At 35.9% G+C, this 22,556-nt stretch overlaps 2 protein-coding genes across 4 annotated transcripts; one reads left to right on the forward strand and one right to left on the reverse strand.

Moving 5' to 3' along the window:
- Window positions 1-6,239: 6,239 nt before the first annotated feature.
- LOC108828142 (polyadenylation and cleavage factor homolog 4) lies at window positions 6,240-10,207 on the forward strand. Of its 2 annotated transcripts, none has more exons than XM_018601725.2 (7): window positions 6,240-6,692; window positions 6,776-6,877; window positions 6,958-7,203; window positions 7,597-7,753; window positions 7,847-8,826; window positions 8,916-9,431; window positions 9,574-10,207. In XM_018601725.2, exons 1-7 carry the CDS (start codon window positions 6,366-6,368, stop codon window positions 9,616-9,618), a joined length of 2,373 nt encoding a protein of 790 aa, XP_018457227.2. In that variant the 5' UTR covers window positions 6,240-6,365; the 3' UTR covers window positions 9,619-10,207. The 2 variants fall into 2 exon arrangements, with proteins under 2 accessions (XP_018457227.2, XP_018457228.2); XM_018601726.2 differs by having other exon boundaries at window positions 7,850-8,826.
- Window positions 10,208-10,329: 122 nt separating this feature from the next.
- Window positions 10,330-16,940, reverse strand: LOC108823603 (homeobox-leucine zipper protein PROTODERMAL FACTOR 2). 2 transcript variants are annotated; one of them, XM_018596845.2, is made up of 12 exons: window positions 16,631-16,940; window positions 14,542-14,901; window positions 14,333-14,450; window positions 13,810-13,998; window positions 13,289-13,729; window positions 13,079-13,180; window positions 12,787-12,987; window positions 12,522-12,696; window positions 12,148-12,419; window positions 11,421-11,516; window positions 10,910-11,326; window positions 10,330-10,656 (listed from the first exon to the last, which is right to left on the reverse strand). In XM_018596845.2, the coding sequence occupies exons 2-11, from the start codon at window positions 14,775-14,777 to the stop codon at window positions 10,919-10,921; spliced, it is 2,238 nt and encodes a 745-aa protein (XP_018452347.1). In that variant the 5' UTR covers window positions 14,778-14,901; window positions 16,631-16,940; the 3' UTR covers window positions 10,330-10,656; window positions 10,910-10,918. The 2 variants fall into 2 exon arrangements, with proteins under 2 accessions (XP_018452347.1, XP_018452348.1); XM_018596846.2 differs by lacking the exon at window positions 16,631-16,940 and adding an exon at window positions 15,836-16,370.
- Window positions 16,941-22,556: the final 5,616 nt, after the last annotated feature.

Raw genomic sequence — 22,556 nt, forward strand, 5'->3', positions numbered from 1 at the left:
CGATATAATTAATAAATATTATGGAATGGAAATAATAACTATAATTAACAATGTAAGTGCTTAATGATACATTTTATAAAATGGACATAATAAAAAACATCCCCATTCGGCCGTCTATATCATCTTAAAAATTAAACAGTTTTCTTTATGGTTACAACCAATGTGTTTTACTGCAAATCTAACATACTAAATATTATTATCATGACTTTCTCTGCATAGACAATGAAGTTCAATGTAAAACCCACCAACTTTAGTATTCGTGTACTGCTATATATAAGTGATTTCAAACAAAATAGCTATGCATGTAAATTTCGAAACAGAAACACAAAAAACAAATTGGAAAGGCTTTGGCCTATATACGAAAACCATAAATCAAGAAACTGATAGACGATTACATTATAGTAAATTCATATAGTTCATGAATTTAAAAGCCTTTGTAGAAGTTTCACACGCAAGTAATAAAGCAAAAAAGACAGAACATTAGTCATGAAAACGAAAACGGTACGAAACTTGCGGAAGATTAATTAGCCGATAAACAAAACATCTTTAAAACCCTGGATAAAACTTCAATCTCCTCATGATGAGAAGACACGAACACGTCCCCCGATTAGTCCTTCATCTCCTGGCACCTGAGGAACTTCTTTCTGAAACATTAAGATCTGATAGATCAGATTTGGGAAGATGAGGTCTGTCTCCCAATCTGATCGCCGAGCCATCTCTATGACTTGATCGTACACGAGACTTCCGAAATCAATCCTCTTTCGAGAAGAAACCGCGTATATGAGGCGGAGATGGTCCTGGATCAAAGAAGTAGTGTCCGGTCCAGGAAGCCAGTTGAGCTTACAAATTCGATAGAGTATATCGTATGGCTTCACCAGAGTACTGAGCTTGAAATCCTTCCAGGTGTACGATTGGGCTCTTGTTAGGTAGACTATGGCATCATCTAGAAGAACTACCTCCCAGTGAAATGAGGCCTCAACATCAGGTGTCATCAACAGACGGTTGATAACCGACGGTTCGAAACGGTAGAGGGTTCCGCGGATCAGAGTACCGTTACCATCATAGAGGATGTTTGATATGAACTCCCTAACAACTCTAGGACAAAAAGGCTGGACATGCAGGACAGTATAACACCAACCTGCTCTATCTATGATCCTAAACGCATCAGCTAACAGAGGATCAGTAGGATCTAGAGAAGCTTGAACGACAAAACCTCTAAGGGAGAGATACTGATACCCGGTTGCGGCGTCGGCGTTGTAATGGCGACGAGAAGGTTCCCCGATGGTTGCGAGGGTTCCGGAGAATGCCAAACGGTTACTTCGGATACGATGTTCAAGGAATCGAAATGGATTTTGGGGACGGAAGGGAGCAGGTACAGGATTTAGATGACTCATATCGACTCGATTTCTTGAGAGAGAAAAGGGGAGATGGAAGATTATGACTCTCGGCTTTCCCTCTGTATCTGAAGAAGAAGCACTATATCAGTGACTTGACGTGACAATTAATGTATAAGATATAGTTTACGGTCTAGATTTATCTAAAGTTACACGTAATGACTATAATTATTACTTTTTTTTTTACCTATCTATATAACAATTGTAATTGAAATTCAAAAAGTGTTTTAATTTATATTATCGAGATTACAATCTACTCTGGTCAAACTAAGGTTTTGTCAAGATCTGGTTTATGCAAACTATAGTTTTTATTTCTGTTTTTAATAAAGTAATTATAGTGTTTTAGTTTATATAGTTGCAATATTATTGCTAATAAGAAAGGAAATACGAAAGTAAATGCAAAATTAGATTATGTTAAATAGATATCTTATAAGGTCGAAGTTTAGATATTTAACTTTTTTTTACATATTTGAGACTTGGTAAGCAAGAAAAATATTTAGTAGGTAAATATGGTAAGCAAGAACAAAATTTATAATTTTTTTACTGATTTAATTCGATGCATACAACGTTACATGCATAACGCAAGCCTTCCTTTGAACGCAAGCAACTTTACATGCACAACGCAAAACTATTGTAGAACCATAGCAGCAAATGTTTGATCACAATGCAAGACTTCCTTTGAATCGCGTATGGCTTATCACCAACGCAGCAAACGAACCCGAGTATAGTCTGGTAAGCTATAATGAAAACTGAAACCCGAGTAATATCTTATTTTCAAGATCGTTTTACCAGGTTTCAGAGCAATCACCTTTTCAAATTATGATACCATCGTCGGCATTATCAAATGTCTAAGGGTTTTTTTTTTTTTTATGGAGTTTAAGATACGTCGACCCTTAACGCAACTTATATAATATACTCGGGACTGATGTTTGCTCGTCCCTTAGCTCTCCCATAGCTCTCCTTGTTTGCTCGTCCCTTAACGCAACTTATATAATATACTCGGGACTGATGTTTGCTCGTCCCTTAGCTCTCCCATAGCTCTCCTTGTTTGCTCGTCCCTTAGCTCTCCCTGTTTACAAACGGCAAACTCATACGATTTCGCCTAGACAACTGAAGTTCAAGCCAGTTGTATGTTCTCCCTAACTTTTGTCATCCTCGTCTACGCTAAGGGCTGCCTCATCGATCTCGAACTCAAAAAAAGACGCGACAGAAGACGGCAAGAAAGACTCGGATCCTTGAATCGTTGAGATTGAAGGATCCTCAAAGTGTTTCGCATGAAACCATTGGCAATGAAACACAAACTCAACCATTGGCAATGACACACAAGAATCCTCAAACTGTTTCGCATGAAAACATTGGCAGAAGACGGCAAGAATGACTCGGATCCATTGGCAATGTGCTGCTCGGGACTCATTGACAATGTTTCGAACCCGAGTATAGTCTGGTAAGATATAATGAAACTGAAACACGAGTAATATCTTATTTTCAAGATCGTTTAATATACTCGGGACTGATGTTTGCTCGTCCCTTAGCTCTCCATTAGCTCTCCTTGTTTGCTCGTCCCTTAGCTCTCCCTGTTTACAAACGGCAAACTCATACGATTTCGCCTAGACAACTGAAGTTCAAGCCAGTTGTATGTTCTCCCTAACTTTTATCATCCCTCGTCTACGCTAAGGGCTGCCTCATCGATCTCGAACTCAAGAAGACGCGACAGTAGACGGCAAGAAAGACTCGGATCCACAAAACTGCAAGATTGAAGGATCCTCAAAGTGTTTCGCATGAAACCATTGGCAATGAAACACAAACTCAACCATTGGCAATGACACACAAGAATCCTCAAACTGTTTCGCATGAAAACATTGGCAGAAGACGGCAAGAATGACTCGGATCCATTGGCAATGTGCTGCTCGGGATCCATTGACAATGTTTCGCATGAATGAAAAAAAAAGGGTTACGTTCTTGTGTTTTGGATCCAAATAAGGAAACAAAGCAAGGAATTAAATGTTCCGTTTTTCTTAAACTCCCTCACAGAGTGACACGTGGATCCGAGCCTTCTCATGCATTCTCACCAAAATCGTTTAAGGAAAGTCTTAAAAATGCAAAATCGTTTAAGGTAAGCCTTAAAAATGCTTCTCCTTTAATATATAGGGGATTAATCAGTTCATAAATATGTTTAATTACTACTTCATTTGTTTAAAAATGATTAACTTAATATATTTTACTAATATGCATGAAAACTTTAAAATGATGATCATTTTGAAAAGGAATAGATATTTATCAATTTTAATTATGATTTACTTTTAATCATAGTGAACATATTAAATAAATATATAGATAATAGTTTTTTTTTGAACGGCTACTTCATTGAATTTAAAACGCTAGCAGTCATTATACATGAGATACATCCGAAGCAAGCAGAACACTTTTAGCAAGGGTATCAGCAGCTAAATTGTTCTGACGAGAAATGTAAATAAAAGAGATTACAGAAAACACAAAAGAGAGGTCAAGAATATGATGGATGATTCCAAACAGCTCCTTAAGAGGTTTCCTGTTGTTAATATCTCTGCCTAACGTCTGAACGCCTGAATTCACTGTCAAGGTGGAGTAGTTTCTCTATCGGGCTTGGAACAGGGCTTCCCGAATTGCTAAGCCTTCAGTCATGAGAGCAGAGGATACAGACGATTCCACTTTTCTGTCCGACGAGATGATCCTGCCCGATGCATCCGAGAAGATCCAGCTAAGTCCCGCCTTGTTAGATGTTACTTTCCATGTTGTGTATGTGTGAACTACGGTAGTGGTTCTTGAGCTCGGAGGTGGGGGAGCTGGATTCCAGTCGAGAAGAAGATGGGTCGACGAGTGGCGCAATAGGTTGTGCCTGCAATTGCGCCTCCTGCCATTCTCTCGCCAGCTTCACTGCCCTAACCAGCGATTCCTCAACTGTGAATCTCATGTTTTCAAAGATTAGCTGATTTCTCAATGTCCAAATGGACCAACAAATCCAAGGAAACATGGGTCTTGTAGTTACTCCTGATGGTGGGAGGTCGTTAGATTTTTCGAAGCCGTTAGAGCTGTCTTAAAGTCCCTTGCTGATGTGATGACGTCCGATTGGGAAAGCAATGCAATCTCCCAGAGTCTCCTCGCATACTGACAGTGTAGAAAGAGGTGACTGGCTGATTTACGGTTTCCACAGAACACACATGTAATGTTTATCGTGATGCCTCTCTTTTCTAGGTTCTCTCCCAATGGTAATGTTCTCTTGACAATTTTCCAGAAGAATATTCTTAGCTTTGGTGAGAAAAGACCTTTCCAAATGTCCTTGTTCTAGTTGCAGGCTCGTTGTTGAGGGGGGTGGTGATGTGGTGGCTCTTTCATTGCCAGACCTGTGTAGTAGCCAGTTTTAGTGTTGTATTCTCCATTCTTCGTTGGAAGCCACACCAGCGAGTCTTGTTTCCCTAGTTTTCTCTGTTTATCTTAGAAATTTCTTCAGCAATAAAAGAAAGTGCATATTCTATCAGTTCTATGTTCCAATCCCCTGAATCTGGGATAATAAACTCTGAGGCCTTCCAATCTTTTGTCTCGAGAATGGCAGTCTCCATTGGGCGAAAAGGCGTTTCTGGTGATAGTCAGGGATCATCCCAAAGTAATGTGTGCTTCTCGTTGCCGATAGCTATACATGTCTTCTCCAATGAGAGATCCCAACCACAGAGTATGCTCCTTCAGCCATGAGAAATTGATGATGTAGCTTCCACTTGAAAGAACGATCGGTCCTTGCAATGTTTTCCCAGAAGAACTCTAGCCAATAGACAGTCCAGATTGGTGGCGACCCTCTAGCTTTCATTTGCTAGTAGCGCTACATTGAAAGCCTCAAATCCCTTAAGTCTAGACCTCCCTCTTCTTTAGACTTAGCCAATTCCGAAAAGGCAACCCAACACATTTTCTGTTTTTCAGAATTTGCATCCCAAAAAAACCTGTGTGATGACTCACTGAATTCGTTTAATGAGACTGCTGAACTCTGAGGCAACAATGGCGCTCTGTTTTTGGTTTCACGTTAACTCTCTGCTGATCTCTCTCGTTCCTTTTAGACAGAAGGGAAATACTTGTTGAAATTGAAAAGAAGAAAATAAAATTCTTCACTTATTGTGTTATTTTTGAAAAATCCGCATCTATAATTGCTATATATATAACTTAAATATTAAATACATGATATTAGAAAAAATACATATTTTGTCAGTTGATTGCAAATGATTTTCGATAAGATAAATCTCACTATAGAGATTTAAATACTAATAATAGATAATGAAAAAGAACTAATATAGAAAATAGCTGCAACAACTTTTTGATTGACAAATCCAACTGTAGATATTTAAATTATTTTGAATTAACAAAATAATCATATAAATATGTTACAAATATCATATTCTAAATTTATAATGCATACTTATAAAATAATATACTATTATATGACAAATATGTATAAAAGTACTGTTACACTTTATAAAAAATATTAATTAAATAATATAGCAGAACTTTTGTCTAATCACATATCACGTCAGCAAATTTTAGAAAAATCACATGAATATTGTAAAATAATCTAACTAGCATTGTAAGATATTGAATCAATCAAATCATAAAGTTTTCACTGAAGGGTGATCTCAAATATCATATTATAGTATGATTTGGGTCTTCAGATTTTTTTTTAATAATTCAGATACTTCAGTTAAATATATTTGGGTTACCCATTCAAGTAAAAGAAAAAATTGGGTGTAGTTAATACATCCGATAAAGAAAACGGGCTGAAAATGGAATTATCATAAAGTATATGTACAAAACAAAATCCTCTTGACTAAAAAAAAATAAAAATAAAAAAACTTCGGTTGTGGATCCCTTCCCCCCGAAGGTTGGCGATTCCATGGTGGACACACAAACCCTAGCCTTCATGCCCCTCCTCACTCTCCACTGTTGAAAATCGTGATGCAATCGGAGAAAATCCTCGACCCTAGGCTTCTCTCCATCGATACCAACACCACCACCACCGCCGGCCGCAAAGCGATGTCCGTCGTTAAACCGCCGCCGCCGCCGTCGATACTCGACCGGTTCAAGGCTCTGCTCAATCAGCGCGAGGACGAGTTCGGCGGCGAGGATCCGAGTTCGGAAGAGGTTGTTCAGCTCTACGAGGTTGTTCTGGGCGAGCTCACTTTCAATTCCAAGCCTATCATCACTGATCTCACTATCATCGCCGATGAGCGACGGGAGCATGGCGAAGGAATCGCTAATGCTATCTGCACTCGTATCCTCGAGGTTCTGTGGCTTTTGTTTTCCACCGCTTAGAAACTTAGGGTTTGTGTGAACATCTCGTGACTGTGGTTTTGATGTATATGCAGGCACCGGTTGAGCAAAAGCTGCCATCTTTGTATCTTTTAGATAGTATTGTGAAGAACATTGGGAGGGACTATGTTCGTTACTTCTCATCTCGTTTACCAGAGGTGAGTGAGCACAGTCTATAACAGAAGATCCTTCCTTGCTTATGAGATGTGTTTGATTCATGTCTGTCTGCTCTTTTTAGGTCTTTTGTTTAGCGTACAGGCAAGCGCACCCGAGTTTACATCCTTCAATGCGCCATCTGTTTGGAACTTGGTCTGGTGTTTTCCCGTCGCCTGTGTTACGCAAGATTGAGATGCAGTTGAAGCTTTCTTCTGCAGCAAACAGCCAATCTTCTTCCGTAGGGGCTTCTGAGCCAACTCAACCAACGAGGGGGATACATGTTAATCCCAAATATCTTCGTAGGCTGGAGCCCTCTGCCGCCGAAAGTGTAAGTTTTTCTCTTTGATCACTATGAACAGAGATGACAATCTTCTATGGATGATTTGATGTATATTAATAATTCAGGAAGCCTGGTATAAGATTAGTATAGCTTCATAGTGGACCCTCGCTCTGTATAGATAAGAGTACCTCCAGTAATGAAGTTTTGCGTAATTGCCTTATTTTAAGAGTTAGATTTACTCAACTGGAGTAAAAATGAGTGTTGTGGTCTCTCTCAATTATTCATAATGAGTAGGTCACTGGGACTCCGGTGCATTTCTTTTAGTTAGACGCAATAGATAATGGCTCGTTTTTCATTGTGAACTTGTTTCTTGTTGTTTTTTCTAAGAGTGATTTACAACTAACATGCATGTTTCTTGAACTGTGCCGGCTTGGTATGCAGAACTTGAGAGGAATAAGTTCCAGTGCAAAAGTGTATAGTCAAAATTCAGTCGGCGGGTATGATGATTTTGAAGATCAGTTAGATAGCCCATCTTCCCTAGCCGGACCAAGGTCTAGTACAGCTGGAACTATGGCCCTCTCATCTTCTGCAATTGGAGGTAACAATCTTCATTCTTTCAATCTCAAGACGTGTAAAACTTGTCATTGACTTTCAGTAACCCCTTTATCTTTCGACTTTTTTGACTCTGCAGCAGATGGGTTTCCTAGAAGGTTTAGTGATGGAGTTAATTCTTCTAATCAAGCCTATAACTATGGAATGGGTCGAGCTACTGGCAGAGATGATGAACACATGGACTGGCGAAGAAAGGACAACTTCGGCCAAGGAAATGACCATGAAAGACCCAGAGCTTTGATAGATGCATATGGAGTTGACACCAGCAAACACACATCCATCAGTAGACCAATTCGCAACGTGAATGGTATCCACAGTAAGATGGTTACACCATGGCAGAACACCGAGGAAGAAGAGTTTGATTGGGACGATATGAGCCCGACACTAGAGCGTAGTAGGGCTGGTGAATTTTTGCGATCATCTGTTCCAGCGTTAGGAAGTGTAAGGCCAAGACCTAGACTAGGAAACATACTTGATTTTCAGTTAGATTCTGACATTAAGAACGGTATGAACTCTCGTTTTGGACGAGGACCTGCGATGATATCAAGAGTTGGGCCTTCTGGTGCTGATGCTCTTGCTGATGGGACATGGCCCCATTTGGGTGTTAGAGGATCCAACTCTCTCCCTGTACCTTCTGCTCACGTTCATCATTTGGCAAATCCTGGTAATTCGATGTTAAGTCACTTGCATGGCAAGCCTTTATATAGGCCAGAAAACCAGGTCTCCCACAGTCATCTTAATGATATGACTCAACAGAATCAAATACTAGGTAATTATTTGCCGTCCTTATCAGCAATGGCTCCAAGGGCAATTCAATCACTGTTACCGCACGGGCATGGTTACCCTCCACAAGGGTCAACCATTAGACCATCTTTATCAATCCATGGTGGGGAAGGCATGCATCCTCATTCGTCAGGGGTTTCATCTCAAATAGGACCCATCTCTCAGAATCCTTCGTTGGGAGCCTCTAATCAACCACCGGGCGGGGCATTCTCTGGTCTGATTGGCTCTCTCATGGCTCAAGGTTTGATCTCGTTGAACAATCAGCCTACTGGCCAGGTAAATTATTTAAAGCATGTCACACCTTCTAATACTTGAGAGTCGGATTCTTCTAGCTTTATCTTGAATAGTTTGATTTATATATACAGGGAGCTTCGGTGATGGAGTTTGATGCGGACATGCTCAAGATACGTAACGAGTCTGCAATAACTGCTCTATATGGGGATCTTCCGAGGCAATGCACAACATGTGGTCTACGCTTTAAGTGCCAAGAAGAACACAGTAAACATATGGATTGGCATGTAACGAAGAACAGGATGTCCAAGAACCATAAGCAGAAGCCTTCTCGGAAATGGTTTGTAAGTGGTAGCATGTGGCTTAGTGGTGCAGAGGCACTTGGAGCTGAAGCAGTGCCGGGGTTCTTACCCGTAGAGCCAACAACAGAAAAGAAGGATGACGAAGAGATGGCAGTTCCTGCAGATGAAGACCAAACTTCATGCGCATTATGTGGTGAGCCGTTTGAAGACTTCTATAGTGACGAGACCGAGGAATGGATGTACAAAGGTGCCGTGTACATGAATGCACCTGATGGATCAACAACAGATTTGGACAAGTCTCAGTTAGGTCCTATTGTACATGCTAAGTGCAGGCCAGAGTCCAATGGGGTAAGCATTTCCATACAGCTTCCTTTGGAATACATGTTTAGTTATAAGTTAAATTGCAGTTGATTCTATTATCATTTTCGCTACTATAAGTTTTATCTGGTGGCAGCCTCGTGATTTCCCTAATAATGGGATATTTTTTCAGGGTGATATGGAAGAGGGTAGTCAAAGAAAAAGAATGCGGAGTTAGATCGCTTAGACCAACTATTAGGTCTTTTTCTTGACTTATTTTAAGTTACATTCTTATTTCTTCATCATCTATATGCACTTAGTCACACACAATGGAGAGAGTTTTCTTTCTCCTGAAACTGTACCATTGAAAAAGATAAAAAGAGAGGTTTACCACCCAGGTTTACCACCCAGAGATCTCTTATCGTTCTTTACTCCTCTTAAATCCTGTTGTGGCTTAGGACATGGATATCTCTGCTACACCTATAATAACCTGGGGTGCTTGTAGTAAAATCAGATGGCCCAGCGTGGTAGTTCCCCATGTATATGTATCATATAATGTTTCTTTTTTCTTTCTTGTTTTCGGATTGTCTTTCTTTTTCATCTTGAGATATTGCAGCGGAAGCTTTGGGAAGACCGATGTTTGAGTGAGAGCATATTTTCTATGATGATATAACTCTCGTAGATTTTATTGCTAAGAGAAAACCAGTTTCAGCTGTTTATTTTCTTCTTCTTTAGAACTTTCCCTGTCTGAACTATAATACTCTTTATGTTAGTTAACAGAACTCTCTCTCAATGGTCCATAATGAAACAAGTGTTGCATTTATCTATCTGATTTTTGTTCGTTTCGAGTTTAACATACTTGTAAGTTTTTCAACTTAGAAGCATCGGTTGGAGCTAATTTATAATTTATCTTAGGCTAATGGGTTAAAAAGAGTATTTAATGTAGTACTTACTAATAACAGATTAAATCCATAGATGGTAGTTTCACAAAGGTCTTACAAAACAAGGAAGAACTCGTACACTTTGGTGGGAGACACAAAATAAAGAAATCCGAAAGTGTGTTTCAATGTCTGTTACTACGCAAAACGCCAAAATAGACAAAACATAAACCCATCAGAAGTCAATACCCGAACCTCTTTACACTTTCTTTCTCATCTTCCTGAGATAAAAGATTAAACGCAAGAGGTGCGTTCTTGACTTCCTTTGGATTTTCAAAACGCACAAAACTAGAAACCGTGACCGCTACATTCCCTCCTCGTTCCTCTTATTCTTACTTCTGCAGACAAGAAGAAAGCACATAATAGCTTAAGCAAAGCATAAAATCTAGTTTCTTGCAACACAAGAATACCGATTGTTTCAAAAGCTAGGTTTACATCTTTAAAAATTGATTTTTATCTTTCGAAAACATGTAGACACGAACACACAGTAAGTTTACAATTTGGCGTTTGTGTTTACAATTTGGAAGAACTTTCATTTAAGAGGCCATAGAAAATGAAACCACAACTAGAAACCTAAAACATAAATCATACCTGGAAAAGTTACGGTGCTCCTCCACCTACGTCACAAGCAAGGGCCGCTTTGATCCTCTCCACAGTACATTTGATCAGACTATTAACCGTAGCCACCGAGCCAAGAGAGAGTTTAGCTGTAGGAACAGAGTCAACAAGTATCTGAAACGCAACTGTTAAAAGAGAACCACAGCTTCCCGAAGCATTAGAAGAAGAAACCACTTCCTGATCATTCCCATCGCCTCCTCCTCCACCTCCCGAACCATCCGGTAATATAGCAAAACCAGACGGCAACAAGGCCACGTAATCAGGATCTCCTCCGCTTAAGACAACGTTCATCGCCACTATATCCACCGGTGCATAAATCACGTACGATCCAGACGCGTCCGTGCAGCTCTCTTGTAGTATCAGCATGTTGCTCTGGCTCGAGTTCCCGCTCTGTTACAAAAAGAAAACGAAATGAACAACTTTGGATCACTAATATCAAGAAAGCAAACACAGAAATAACTCGAACAAGGAGAAGGAATATTACATTGACTCGGAGCAATGAGACACAGTTTCCAGGCTCACGACCATTTGCTATATGCGCCATTTCTTGAACCATTCCTCCATTGGATAGAATATCCCACTGCATGAATAAATTTGGAAAAGACCAATCAAAAATAAAGGATCTCTTCATCATTGCAATATTTGAAAAATAAAATAATTTTTCTTTGAAAACATCATAATATAACTATTTCACATGATTTGGAATTTGATAACATATTAATTGTAGAGTTACCAATTAAATATGTGATTAGTTAAATTGTCCCAAACTTTTATTAGAGCACTTTAAGAGGTTCTCAAAGAATATCTTAAGATTTTTAAAAATTACAATTTTAGAGATTATTTATGAACCTAGAAAATATTTACAAAAAAGTTATGAAAGTTTGCCATCTTTCAATTGGTTTAATTTTAATATTACGATTTAATTATATGGCAAAAGGTTAAAATACTATATTAGATTGTTAAAAACCTTATTTTAAAATACCATACCAGATGCTCTTATAAATTTGTAACCAGTTTATAAATTCAAATTGGATGACCGGGTCTAGTAGTTTTGTTGTAAACCGGATACATCAAGAAAACCGATTCCAAAACGACCGGCCGGTCCGATCTGTTTTCTAAAACATTGGCCACACTAATGAAATCTTTAACCAAAACCAACAAATATAAAACTCTTTTTTTTTGGGAATATAAAACTCTATATTCCCATTTACCTCGCTTCTTGAATTTTCGTCACGGAGGAAATCAAAAACCCGTTTCGGAGCCACCGGGATCCAAAACGAAGTCGCAGCGCTAAGAACAATACCCGGTGGTCTTCCCGGATCATCCATACTCTTCCGGGTCATGACCCGAACATCATCGGATCCCGTCGACGACATTGTCGTCCACGCGTGTGCAGTCGACGCGCCAACACCGCTGCAGAAGCTCATCACCATCCTCTCAGCCAGCTTCAACATGCTCTTCCTCCCTTCTGGACTCGTAATAACTGCATAATAATTACCACCAAGTTAAAGGACCTAATGAGTAAATTTAAGAACTTTTCAATTCATCCCCAACATTTTCAATATTATCAAAAAGAAACACGTACCGGAAAGATCACTCGCTGGGATGTTGCTGGCCATCGAACTCGCGAGCCGCTCGCACTGACGTTCGAGTGTAGACACCCAACGTTTGGCTCCGAAAGCTAAACCGGAATGAACCAACGGTTTGTACATTGTGTGAACCGATCTATCATCCACTTCCATATGCTCTATCCAAGTAACCTTCAAACACAGAAAAATGAAAATTTTAAAATTTTCTCCCTAAATTCATAAATAATCGGATTAACCCATAATATATATCTTCTGATTTACCTTGGAATAACCATTAGGCAATTCTTGAATCAGACAACCTGAAGGCCTTCTTCTTGTTCTCGAGATTAGATTCGGTCTAAGGCTGTCCAACGAGACATCAACCACTGCCCAAGAACCGTCGCTATGCTGTTTACAGTATCTCACAAAGTAGTTCTCACGTGTCGGAACTAGCGGCGACGGAACTTGAAACTCAGCTGTCATCTTTACATCACAAAACCGAAATAAGACCGATTACTACTACACTGTTTGGTTTAGTTTCTTGAGAAGCAAGTAATAAACTAGGTTTACATACCACTTGCAATGCACCATTGTAGTTCCCAGCAACTCCGGTCGACAGAACTTCAAGCGTCAAGGCTCTTGATACGATCCCAGAGAACACACAAGACCATTGATTCTTCACGTCATAGAAACAAGACAAAAGTAAAATATTAGTTAACTAGGGTTTAAAAGTTAGTTATTAAGACTTGGAGGTCAAGAAACAGTTTAATTTTAACTTAATTACCACATCCATGAGAATCTCAACGAGATTGATGTGATTCATTATAACCACCGCTGATTCTCTTGACGCTTCTGTTCTCAACCCTAATTGCTTTGGTCCGATTCCTCTTGGAAACGTTCTGAAATACTCTTCTTCGTTCAGAAGCTCCATCGAGTTACCGGTTGAAACCCATAATGGATCCCCAGATTGAGCCATTCTCACGAGTTCCTCCATAGCTGCAACCGCCAGCTCGACGATCATAGGCTTGTCTGTATCAGAAGGAATTGAAACCGACCTCAGAATGTCACCTGTTCCGTACATGTCCCCTACAAAACCTGTCTGGTTCCCGAAGTTCCCAACTTCAAGTTCCAGAGAACGAGAAGGCCCGTGGATGGCTAGTGGAGCGAATGAAGATCCTACTGGCTTTCCAACGTATTTTGCAGCAATGGCAGAGATCCTATCAATCTGTAGTGTCAAGTTGTGATAGAATCAGGTTAATTAATCAAAGTCTATATATAATCAAGTTATGTGTATTAGAGTATTACCTCTTCGCGGAGGCGAGCATTTTCGATCCTGAGATGCTGTTCATCGAAGGACATTTCTCCGATAGCAGCTGGACCGCCACAGTTAGGGCATGTAGCATTGCTTAGAGCCTCTTTGTATCTATTGTTCTCTGCTCTGAGCTTGTCATTGTCTGACTTAAGAATCTGGTTCTCATGCCTCTCATGTTGTGCCTATAGATATTATATTACACACACAAAATGAGATTAATATAAGGTCTTTTGATCTCTGATTAATATAATACATTATTCAAAATACATAGAAATATGGAACTACATCTACAGTTAATTTCTATATACGTATTTAAAATACATAAGATTATATCAAATAATCTAGTATAAAAATGGATTGAATTAAAATTTTATAAAATTTAATCAGTATATAACACTGTGAAATCAAATAACTTATAAAGATATTACTGTATTAACTAACTAGAAAATAATCAAAAGAACTAATTTCGCTTTCATATGAAATTAAAGAAGAGAATGTTATTTTTTACATATATACCTTCATTTGTGTGCGTTTGTTTTGGAACCAAAACTTTACTTGGAGAGGCTCTAGGCAGAGATCACGGCTCAGCTCTTTACGTTGCTTATCATCCGGATGAGGACATTCTTTAAAGAACCTGTAAATCCAAAAATATATAGTTATACAACTATTTTAAAATCTGTCCTATCTATTGTTATGTGAGCTAGAGCTTAAGTGTTGTATCTTACGCTTCGAGCTCTTGAATTTGGCGCTGCGTGTGGCGATGGTAACGCTTCTTTTTGTTGGGACGTTGGTTAGGATCTTGAAGCTCTTCACCAGAAGGATTCTCGGTGGTGACCTCGGTGCCTGACTTGGTCTCAAACTCATCTTCTCGGCTTCCGGTGATTCCCAAGTCGTTATCGGAGGTACTCTTTGTGGTCATGTCGAACATGTGGTGACTCTCAAACATGCTTGGATGGTACATTGTGATGATGATTGATTCTGATCACTCAGTGATATACTAATCACAAAATATATTTTTGAAGTTGTGAACTTTGGCTTCCTTCAAATCTTCAAGGATGTGATCATTGTCGTTTCTGTATCTTCCACTGCCCAAAATCGAAATCAAAATAGTTAAAGATTGTGTTTGAAATAGTCACATATATCTAAATGGAATGAAGAAGAAATGCAAATGTAAGCAAATAGTGATGCAAGGAAAAGAAAAGTAATTTCGAAGTGTTATGAAACTATTGTTAGCGTATTAAATAAATCTATCATTTTCACAAGTTACCGTTAATCAAACATTATCGGGTTTTCTCCGTCTTTGATTATATATAGTATACAAACATTTTCTAGGTAAAACATTAAAATGTGAAAGTCTTACTTTATTTCTCTAATTAAGATGTCAATAGTAGAAACCAGACAAATAAAATGAAAATTTTGGATTATAACATATAAAAATCCAAAAAGTATTTTTAAACAAAATAGAGGGAGAGGATCCTCTTCTCTTCACACTAAAAATGAAAGAACCACAACCGCATACAGATACACATGTGTTAGTATATGAAAACGCACGTATGTTTTATAAATAAGATCCCTTACTTTATAACAAAACCTATTAGGTAGCTATAATCTTGAATTCTTGATAATGATCTGATAGGTTAGTTTTAGAAGAAGAAAAATGCGATGTAAATAGGAGGAAAATATTTTTAGAAATATATTGAGGAAAATATATTTTTTATATATTGAGGAAAATACCCTCGTTCTTGGGTTGATAGTACATGTACATATACATCTATAAAATGCACAGAGTGACATATATGTGAGTGTATCTGTCTCCAATTAGTGGGTGTGCATATAAACAACAAAAAGAAAATCACTCCTCGAGAGTCAGAAGACTTCTCAAAACTCAGATCTAATAGACAGATCTGACGGTGAAGGAAGAAGAGAGAGAGAGGGCGAGTTAGGATAGTTAAAGAAACCCTAATTTGGGGGCAAGGTCAAAAATTAAAACAAGAACACTTGTACAACTAATATACTTACTCATCAAGTTGATCTGAAGCTCTTAAGTTCTTTGGAAGATCTCTTTGTAGTTGTTTTTCTTATTTTTCCCTTTGGTTGGTTGAAGTTTTTAGTTCTAGTTGAATGATATTTCTCTCTCTTTTATCGACTTAAAGGCTAGGAAGAGAGGTGAGAGATAGAAAGCGGTTCACAAGTTTCCAATTTCTCAATTGAAATTATTAAAGAAATAAATTGACCTTGGTCTTTGTGCACTAAAATGAACCGCTTTCAGTAAAAGAATACAGTAAACTAATGAAAAGGCTAAATTTAAACAATTGAAAAATGAAGAGGGATACATACATATATAGGGTTAAATTAAAACAGTATATAGTATAGGGTTAATTAAAGCGTTGACAATAAGTCAATGGACTTTTTTGGTGATACAACCACTAAGAAGATTTCGTCAAAGCCTTCTGAACTTCTAACTCCAAGAAAGTTTCTAGTAACGCTTTTTTATTTTTTAATGAGATCATAAGTCTTCGCAAAAAGACACTAACGCATTAAATTAGACTAAACAGAAATAATCTAAAAAATAGACCCATGAATATAGATATTATTAAGATCTTGACAAACCAAAAAAGCAAAAGCAAAAGAAAAAGAAAAGAAATGGAAGATCTAAATTAAAGACTTCTCTTCTCAAATAACATGCAATACATTTGAATCCGATCTAGATAAATACACAAATCTATATGCATAGTTACATGCGTGTACATATATATATATATATATATATATATATATATATATATGTGTGTGTGTAGAGAGAAGTGATCTTACTAGGTCTTGTTTTGAAAGATATTTCTTCTGGAGACAGAAAGAAACCCTAATTTACAATGATCTTTGGTTTGTACCAATTTTCTTGTGGGTGACAAAAGATCGGGGGTAATGACAAAGAGGCGCAAAAGGGTTGCTTGCTAGGGATCTGGTTAATCGATGGTAGTTACTGGAAAACAAGGTCTTTCTTGGATAATCTTAAACCGAGGAAGGACTAGCTTGGTACAATGGAAACTTGTTATAGGAGAAAGAGAAGAAGAAGACAAGAGAGGAAGAAAGGGAACAGATGGATTTGCAAGAAGAAAAAAGAGTTATTGCTGAACGCATAGAGAGGGTGCAATGCATTTATGATTATCTAAAGCTCCATTAATGCTTTACTGAGAGAAACTTACTCTTACTTGTTTGTATATATGTATACATGGGGTGAGTTTCAGTTTTATAAGAAAAGATAATTTTCATAATCTACTGTTTTTCTTTCACCTCCTGGTTTCTCAACTTCTAAAAGCTCTATGGTTAAACAAACATAAGCTTTGAAAAAACTAATTGTTTTGTTACGTATAAATGGGTTTCTTTGGCTTCCTCCATATTAATGTATATATGTATATCTGTTACCAACCCATTCTCTAACCTCTATACCAAGTTCCAAACAACGCATCACTTAAGTTAATTAAGGGTTATTTTTTTGTCATTACGCTAATTTAACAGCTAATTAAGTTCTCATAATATTTGTTTTGTAGTAATGTTACCATATCCCTTGCATGCAATAAATATTTCTAATATAAGAAGCTGGACGATGACATTTCAATGTGCTAGAGCTTCTTTCATTAAACTACTTTGTTGTTAGCTAGGTCTTCAAAAAGTATGTTTAATTTTCCTATTGATCGTCAATTTGAATGGTCGTAGTTCTCCGGATAATATCTACAACGTTAATCATCTCATAGTTTTTAAGATTTTGAGTTAAAAAATTTTGTTATCCCAAACTAGTCGAAGGTTATTTACCATAATATTGAATGCTATTGAAGGTCTATGAGTTTTGATTTTATTAGGTATTTCATAATAACCCACAGACTGGAGTGAGGGTAAATGTCTTGTAAAGACAAAAGACTAATAAACATGTTCCGGAACGTTAAACATAAATATTTATTTAAATTATGATTATATGCTTTGGAAGAATTTCTGCATTAGTAATAGCTAGTAGCTATTGAATACTTACTTAAACCTGAGCTATTAAATTTGGAGATGTGCTTTGTATATTGAAGCAGCAAAATAAAGGTTGACGGACGTGTGTTGTCTGGTAATAGAAGACTTAAGTTATACTTACATTACAATGAGTAATAGGAGTATATTTAATTTGTTTGAAGGTTCGAGCAGCATTTATTTATTATTCTATTTACTTTTGCAATAGAAGCTCAAAACATACATTTATTCGCATACATTTATTTAAAAACATACATTTATTATATATTTATTTTCATTTTAACAGACAGCCTATAATGACTATGAATCTGAATATTTTTTTCTTCGTAACTTGGAAATGAAAGCTAGTCACTCTTTTCTTTTGGCAACATGAAGCTGAATCTTTGGTTCCGAATGGTGACTGCAGATTGAACGGTGCAGGACAAACAGTTTAATTGCAGTGTTGTTTTAACAGTTATAAAATGTATAGATATTTGACATATGTACAGATTTTTGTTACTGTTAACTGCGATGCGGGGCGAGATGCCGTTTACCATTCGAAGCTTTTATCATTACTGTCTTTGATGTGGTGGTTCAATTGAGACTATGATCATCTTTTGTTCTTTCCTAAGACTATCACTTCCTACATGATTGATAGCTAGTCCACATAAAAATAATCTAGGTTGCTTAATGCTTGTTGTTCTTGAAAATTACTCTAGAAGTTGGGAAAGGGTTTAATGTTTGGGTTAAACTACCCCTGGTGAGCAACGTGGAGATTATAGAAGTCCAAGCGCGATTCACGTTCTCACAGGCTATTGTATGCAAGGCTATAGAGTATGTTGATGCATGGTGCTTTGAAAGCTCATCCAAGTAAAAATATATAGTCACATTGGTGTTGGGAATGAGAATGGGAATGGGAAGGAGAGCTGTGTAGCTGCATGGCATGGTTCGAAAGCTTTTGGCGCGGCTAAAACAGCGGTGGAGACACTTAAGTTATAATGGGAGACTTTGTATCGTTTGGGATATAAAAAGATGTGAACTTTGAAAGTGAGATTCTCAAAATGTCATCACCTATGTGAATAATAAAAGTATTTTAGATTGCTACAAATATTTTTTTTAATTGCCTCATAGTATATTTTATGTTGTCGTTAATTTTTATATAATAATAATTTGTAATTTTTTAAAAACAATTAATTTATTAAAATTTATAATCGTAAAAAGTATATTATTTATAATAAAATTTAATATTTTTTGTAATGTACAAAAACATAAAATATATTAATATGGAAGGGAGTGTGTTTTTAATTGTATTTAACTACTAACATGCACTACATGTATGTTTAATACACGCAGTATTCATGCACATAGTCACATTCTGCAAAATTAACAAAACGGCAAACAGTGTGTTTCTGCAAGAAACCAGTCAGCGATTGGTTAGTACACTACACGGCACGTAGTTTTGTTGTTTGAAATGGAAACGTTAAGAGTGTATAGGATAAGAGCGTAATTTAATGGATATTGTAAGGGTATTTCGGTAAACTAATGGAAATGAAACGCTAGGAACAACTGGACGTCACCTTCTAATAATGAGCCGGTGGGAAAGAGTGCTACTGTTACCTACCAACAAACTCATTTATTGCCTCTAAACTATTTTTTTTTTGTTTCCTTTAAAAAATTTAAATGATTTTTCATATCATTTATTTGCTTTATTTTAAAATTTCAAATTCTATCACATTACATAAGTTATAAATAATATCCTCGACCATATTCTATTTTCCACTTTAAAATAAAGTATAGATACAATCTTTTCTATTTTCCATTCTATAAATAAGTAAAAAAGTGAAAATGGACTTAATCCGTGCACAAAAAAGGACCTAATCTATATATAATTGAGGTGGTGCATTTTTTTTATCTTTATTGTTCACTATAAAATATAGTGGTGTTTAAGTAAAACTCAATCTATTATGAAATTTCTCTATTTGATCTTTTTTTTATAATGCTCATATATAATTGTTACGAAAAAGAAGTGTATAATTTTGTTTTCCATTAGAATAACCAAAGTTTAGTAAAAAGATTTTTTTACATCAAATAAAAAAATCTTTTTACTAAACTTTGGTTATTCTAATGAGAAACAAAATTATATACTTCTTTTTCGTATATGAAGAACATATATATATGAGCATTATAAAAAAATATTGAATGTGGTTGTTGACTTGATTTTGATATTCACAGAGTTCGTAGAAAACAATAAATGACGAATTTTCGTGTGAATAGTTAATTTGTGTGTATATATATATTTTTTATTAAACGAATAAAACACTTTAAATTTGAATGTGGTTATAGTTTTCTCGCTCGAAGCCAGATAGTATTGGTATTTTACCAGTGAAAAAATAATATGTGAGGGTGGGTTTTGGTCCGTTAAAAGTTCGTTTGTAATATACATATGGACTGAATCATATAATTTTATGTAGTAAAAGTTCGTTTGTAAAAATTTATATGGCCCCAACTTTCAACTTCAATTATTATTTTTTTTTTTGTTTTTATTCGAATCATAATTTTGTTTGGTGTAGATTATAATGTTAAATTAATTTTCTCCATGAAATGTTAAATTAATTTTCTGTACAATTTAGAATATATGTGATACACATAAAGTACTTAGGATATGGACATTTAAAAAAAACATGATTAATTGTTTGTTATAAGAAATCTGAAATAATTTGTTAAGCAAATGTTTCAGTTTTGTAGGGCATTTAATTTTAGAAGAATGAGCTTGTAAATTCTTTGTGTCTGAGCCAAAAAAACTTGTGTTTGATGTGTTCTATCTGGGTATCGATGTTCCACATCATATCTAAACTTAACAGTAAACATTTCTGATTGCGTAAAATGTCATCGATCTTTATATATGGTTTGTATTAGGTTCAATAGCATACTCTCGATTAAAGTTGTATCGTTCGGTTCAAGTAAGGTCTCAATTAATTATTTAAACAATTAGAAATAAATATTTTATAAGATTTTATTTAGAATATATATATAATTAAATACATAACTTAATGGTATAATAATCTCACGTATAAGCTTTTTTAATCTCGTATATAAGCGTGCATTGTATTAAAATGATATATTTATAACTAGGTTTCTAGCCCTAGTTAAATAAAAAGTAGTAGCATTTTCTGTAATAATATTCCACTAAAATGCAAATTTACTTTCATGTGATAGTTCTGTTTTTAATTAATACTCCCTCTGTTCGTTACAAAAAAAAAAAAAAAAAAAAAAATTAATACTCCTTCTGTATCACATTAAGTGGTGTTTAAAAAAATTTTGTTCCAAAATAATTGATATTTTCACTATTCTATGTAGAATTTAATAGCATTTGAATTTTGTGATCAATTATAAAATACTGTTTTTTTTTCTTATTGGTTGAACTATTCTCATTTAATGATATTTGTATATAACCAATGTAAATTTTATAAAATTTAGTATTTTCTTAATCTATGTGCTAAAATCTTAAACATCACTTATAGTGATACAGAGGGAGTATTGGAGTATAAATACGCACTTTTCCTTAATGTTTAGAAGTACAATTTAGAAAATATGCGATACATATAAGTATTATTAATTTCTAGTAAACTATAGTTAAGACTTTAGAGACTTTTTCTTGTCCAATAAGAGACCTTAACTTATGTATATAATTTTTTTTCCTCTCTTAAAAAATGCCAAAGTACTGGCCGGGGACTTGGCTCAATTTCTAGTATTTAGTTATCGTTGTTTGTTTCTTTCAAACCGATATGTAGTTGTCAATATTGGTTTATTTATAATTTTATATGTTTTCCCAACCAATATATGTGCTCTGATGTAGAGAAGTCAATGTCTATATGTAAGAGACTGAGTTGGCAACATGCCCTTCAAGTTATCAAGATAATCCTTTAGGCAAATGATTCCTAAGTCGCAGGAGTGCTCCCACAGTTACATATAAAACTGTTTAAAATCAAAGTTTGGTTGCCTTTTGTTTTACTAGCAGTGTAAATTTTTGGTTGTTTATGAGAATTGTGTAAATTATTTCTATTATCGATTTTATTTCTTTATAGTTTTAAAGTTCTCCCTCAGTTGCATTCTATAATTATCAAGTTGTGGTTAAGACTTTTCATGCCGTCATATTCATCGTATAGATAGTCGATCACAAAGAATATTTTCAACGGCAAAAAACTTAAATTAAATATCTTAATCATAAATATTGCTATTTTAATGTTTAACTAGATAATTAAGTTTTAAAACTATTCTCAAGTTGAAATAACTAAAGAGTTTCTGTAGAGAATTTCAAAAAAATTCTTTAAAAAAAAGTTTCTATTTCTCTCCACCTTTCAAATTTTAAATAATTTATTTTTGAGTATTTATTTAAACCGAGTTTGATCGGACTATAATAAAAGAGATAAAATTTGTTGGTGGGTTATTTCAAAGATGTTTTCTATTGAACGGAAAGATTATCTGTTTACAAATAAGAAAACAAACGATAAGAATAAGCCGTTACGAAGGAAAACTAGCCTAGAAAATATGGGTCGGCGAGAATACAAAGTAGTAAACCTTAATTCTAGTTGCCAAGTCCGTGTATCAGTTTTTGGATCTCCTTCTCGTTGTTTGCTCCCTTTCTTTTATAGTCAAGGCGCCTTTTTTGATGCCCTAGGTTCCTCTGCTCCAATCTCTTCTTGTCGACTGAGATGTCAGGCTGATAAGTCAAGTTTTTAATCTGGCTGTTTTT

This window comes from Raphanus sativus, chromosome 9 (genome assembly GCF_000801105.2).
Source record: "Raphanus sativus cultivar WK10039 chromosome 9, ASM80110v3, whole genome shotgun sequence".
Lineage (NCBI taxonomy): Eukaryota > Viridiplantae > Streptophyta > Magnoliopsida > Brassicales > Brassicaceae > Raphanus > Raphanus sativus.

Excerpts from the sequence above, each read along its gene's own strand:
- LOC108823603 (XM_018596845.2), bottom strand. The coding sequence starts at position 14,777 with ATGTACCATCCAAGCATGTTTGAGAGTCACCACATGTTCGACATGACC. Across the intron at positions 13,730-13,809 it reads ATGCTCGCCTCCGCGAAGAG|ATTGATAGGATCTCTGCCAT; the intron begins GTAATACTCTAA and ends TTGACACTACAG. Across the intron at positions 11,327-11,420 it reads TCTCATTGCTCCGAGTCAAT|AGCGGGAACTCGAGCCAGAG; the intron begins GTAATATTCCTT and ends TTTTTGTAACAG.
- LOC108828142 (XM_018601725.2), top strand. The coding sequence starts at position 6,366 with ATGCAATCGGAGAAAATCCTCGACCCTAGGCTTCTCTCCATCGATACC. Across the intron at positions 8,827-8,915 it reads ACAATCAGCCTACTGGCCAG|GGAGCTTCGGTGATGGAGTT; the intron begins GTAAATTATTTA and ends TTATATATACAG. Across the intron at positions 9,432-9,573 it reads GCAGGCCAGAGTCCAATGGG|GGTGATATGGAAGAGGGTAG; the intron begins GTAAGCATTTCC and ends ATATTTTTTCAG.